This window comes from Puntigrus tetrazona, unplaced genomic scaffold, assembly GCF_018831695.1.
Source record: "Puntigrus tetrazona isolate hp1 unplaced genomic scaffold, ASM1883169v1 S000000002, whole genome shotgun sequence".
NCBI lineage: Eukaryota > Metazoa > Chordata > Actinopteri > Cypriniformes > Cyprinidae > Puntigrus > Puntigrus tetrazona.
Genome location: NW_025047682.1, coordinates 515410 through 519330, shown reverse-complemented (window position 1 = coordinate 519330; position 3921 = coordinate 515410). Strand labels below are relative to the sequence as shown.

Below are 3921 nucleotides of genomic sequence, written 5' to 3'. Positions count from 1 at the left end.
AAGGTTAATATCAGCCATTTATCAGTCAGCAGGCCTAATATAAAAACTATTTTCAACTATTAGTATAATAAATTAGTATCATTTAAATTCTATTACAGTATTTCTTGATATTTTCAACTAGCTTTTATTTTATAGGTTCAGTTTTCATTTACATTTTTAAACATATTTAACTTTATTTTTATATTGGTTTCGTTTAAATATAAGCATTAAAATGACAAAAAAAAAAATGATAACATTGGTAACATTTCAAATTTTCATTTAGGTTTTTTAAAAGTTTCAGTGGTTCCAACCACTGGTTCCCAATGGACAATATCAACTCCTACCCTACATTTTCTCCGCATCCTGTTAAAAAAGCGGTTTTAAACAGCTGACTTTAACCCTAAAATGGGACTGGTTGATAGTAACGTTACTCCAACGATCAATATCGTTCATCCAGAAACACATCCTACGTGCATTAACCAACGATTCCAAAATGATGCAGATCAGCAAGACGACAGATGCAGGAGAGAGTGAGAACATTCGGTCAAACATAACCACACGGCACTTCAGCAGGAGAGACTGAGAATAATTATCTCCTGGCCAGAGTGGTGAGCTGTTAAAAAAAGACATGAAGTGATGTTATAAAGAGCTTTCAGTGAGAATCTAATGCGAGTTCAAGCGTCTCTTGATTGCGCTGAAGTGTACGGGAAGTGGTGAGGGTTTGAATGTGACCACTTCAGATCTGTTGTTCATCCAGGGCCTGTTATACAGCTGGAGTATTGACGGCTCCATCTGTCCTTCTGAACGACATGCTTACAATACATCAACCTGTTCGCCCGGGTTAAACAGGTAATGCTGGCTGCCGAGGGCTCACGCAGCTCTAGAATTTTTTAGAAACCCAGGCTGAAGCGCGGTTAACCATCTTTAATTTACTGCAACTACTCGAGATACAAGCTCTAAGAAAAGGAGACACAACCAGAAAGTGCTACATTAGGCATAAAGAGGAAGCAGACTGAAAAAGAGCTCCCTGGTGGTGACTCCATCATTTCCTGTAGACTTAACGACCTAGTAGTGCCTGATTTGGAACACAGGTAGAACATTCAACTTCCTGTTAAAGCAGGAAGCAGAGCTGAAGTAGTCGGTTTTTGCCGTTCTTTCGTTAAATTGCTCTTTTAGAAAGTGGCTTACTCAATACATACAATACATACATACTGGTTCTTGAGCGTTATTAGATGTTTTTACATTTCAAGGGATAGTTCACCCAGAAATGATGTCTATGTCATTGATTGCTTACCAAAATCTGTGAGAACTTCGCTTATCTTCAGAACAAATCCGTGAGCTTTCTGCCCCTCCGTGGACAACTCAACGAATCCATGTAAAAGTCCATGTAAAATCAGCGCTTTACTAATTCCACGAAGCTACGGGAATACTTTTTGTGCACAAAGAAAATAAAAATAACTTTATACAACAATTCTTCTCCTCCAAATCACGTCATCAGCTATCGATGGTTAGGGTTGCGTAAACGATGAGCATTATGGTACACTCGATACCTTGGAGTACATGATTTAGAGTTGAATTGTTGAATAAAGCAAACATTTTTGTGTTCTTTGCTCATAAAAAGTATTCTCGTAAAAATTGCTGTTGAATCATTTACCAATGTCCTTATGGTTCTGAGTCTGGGAATATTTCTGTGATGCTGCGGTGTATGCAGATTCAGAGAGCCCTCGGATTTTATCAAACATTTCTTAATTCATTTTTGCGAAGATCTCACGGATATAAAACAACATAACGATGAACAATTAATGACAGAATTTTTTTTTTTTTGGCGAGCTATCCCTCATGAATATGCTTGATGTTCTTGTGCTACATTTTTTTCTTTATTTTATATTTGGTGGAAGAAATAACTCATGATGTACAGAGTATCTTTTATCAAGCAATATTCTTTTTCTATTGGTATATTTTACAGTGGATTTCACTAATTTGATCCTTTAAAAAAAAGCTCTTTATTAACACTGCGAAAGGCAATATTAAGCAAGTCTCAAAATGAATATATTATAAAAACATGGGCACACAAATTACTTTCACTCAGAAATTGCTTGTAAATTGCGCAATTAATTACATTAATACAGCAAGGCACACATTGAGCTAAACATTAAAATTTGAATGACTGAAACAGTATTTTCTTTGCAAAAAATACTCCATTAAACTTCAAATCTTATTTTATAGTGTACATCATAATATTATGTTCACTCAACTCACTTTAGCAATTAAAACAATTTTAGTTTTTTATTTATTTAGAAAAAAACTACATAGAAATTTAATAATGTCAAATCAACTTTCCAATAGCAGCGAAAAAAAAGTCATTTTATACGGTCTTATATACTCTTCTTGGGTCTTTAACCCCCAATCAGGACCAATTTCCTTTCAGGAAACAGGAAACACTGATCTGCAACGCTCTATAAAACCTCTGCGGAGCTCCGCAAACATCTCAAATCTCCAAAACAATCGCTCTGGTGCATGCGGTCACATCTTCACCCAGTACTCAAACTACAGGCCCTCTGGGGCTGTTTGCACACCATCCGCCCCACAGCTGTATTGATTCCTCATTAATTACCCCTACCGTTGGAGCAATGGGGCACTTTCCAGGTGGAGCACACATCAATACTGACAACTAATCGCCAATGTTGTGGAAGTCATTGCGAGACACTATCGGCAAAATATCACACAGACCAGACAGCGGTCCAGCGAAGGCCTTTGCCGTACAAATATCAGGACTGGTTCTGGTCTGGAGACGCTGCAGGGATGCTGTGCTTTACGCAGCATCTCACTGCCAAGAATATTTCACCTAGTCAACAGAACCAGGTCAAATAAACCCCCACTGGGTTAGTGTGCTGAGAACTCCATGCATAAACCAACACTCGATGTTTCCATTACAAAAAAGCACTGTGGTTTTTGGGGTGTTTTATTTTTGATGTTTTTAGATACATGGCAGCATATGCCACAACTGACATAAAAATTCTGAAAACTTCTTTTGCTCATTTATTAGGGAAGCGCTGTGGCTGTGCCATTCTTACCATAATGCATTAATAACGTGCTGCTATATGATTACTGTGAAATGCACACCAGAAACAGTGGTATTACTATGCTACCCCCAATGACAATACTATAGTATCCTCTTTGCTGTTTATGGAGAACCCCGAACAAAAAATCATCATGAAACACTGGTGTAATATTTTAGGGTTCAATCTAGCCCCTGTGCGTTTCTAAAAATACAGCATTGTCCAGATTCCAAGTATTACCACGCCACCCCGTGCAATACCTCGCTGGTAAATTGCAATAAGAGGGGTTCAGTCCCAGTTCTGTGCGCCTCTGTAATGCACCACAATAAACAGCTGCAGTGCAAAAATAGGAAGAATCGGATAAAGCGCTCGCGACGCGAGAGCGGATCCGCTCTTTCATGACGCTGCACTTCGGCCCCTCTCGTCGTTATTACCTCTAAAGTGCGGATCTCCTGCTGCGTTAGATCGTTGGACGCCGCGCATTTGGTCCGGAGCCCTTGTAAACTGGAGATGGAGATGTCGATCATGTTCTGGATCAGTTCACACTGGTGTAGCGCGGCCATCGCTGCGACGCCGCCGCCGCCGCTGTCCCTCTGTTCATCACTCTCCTCCACCATCATCAGCCCCACTCTAACACCATCCATCCCACTGCATCGGGCACGCCGTGGATGGAGAGATGAGTGCAACTACAAATAATAATACAATCCACATGCACTACTACAGACGCATGCCATCAGACTGTCCGAACGGACGATAGATGCGGTCTACACTGGGATCCACGAGGGAGATGTGGTTTAAGGTAATCCCAAATCCAAGTGCGCCGTGGAAGCGCGTCGTGCGAGCTGTGCGTTCAGCTGCGAGTCTCCGCTCACTGTCTGTCAGC

General features: G+C 40.3%; 1 protein-coding gene across 2 annotated transcripts in view; it reads right to left on the bottom strand.

Moving 5' to 3' along the window:
- Positions 1-3921, bottom strand: part of ksr1a (kinase suppressor of ras 1a) — a 27712-nt gene extending 23791 nt beyond the window's left edge. For both annotated transcript variants that reach the window (XM_043229321.1, XM_043229320.1), the window contains exon 1: positions 3473-3921. In XM_043229321.1, coding sequence (XP_043085256.1) covers positions 3473-3682 — 210 coding nt within the window. In that variant the 5' untranslated portion in view covers positions 3683-3921. The remainder of the gene's footprint in view (positions 1-3472) is intronic.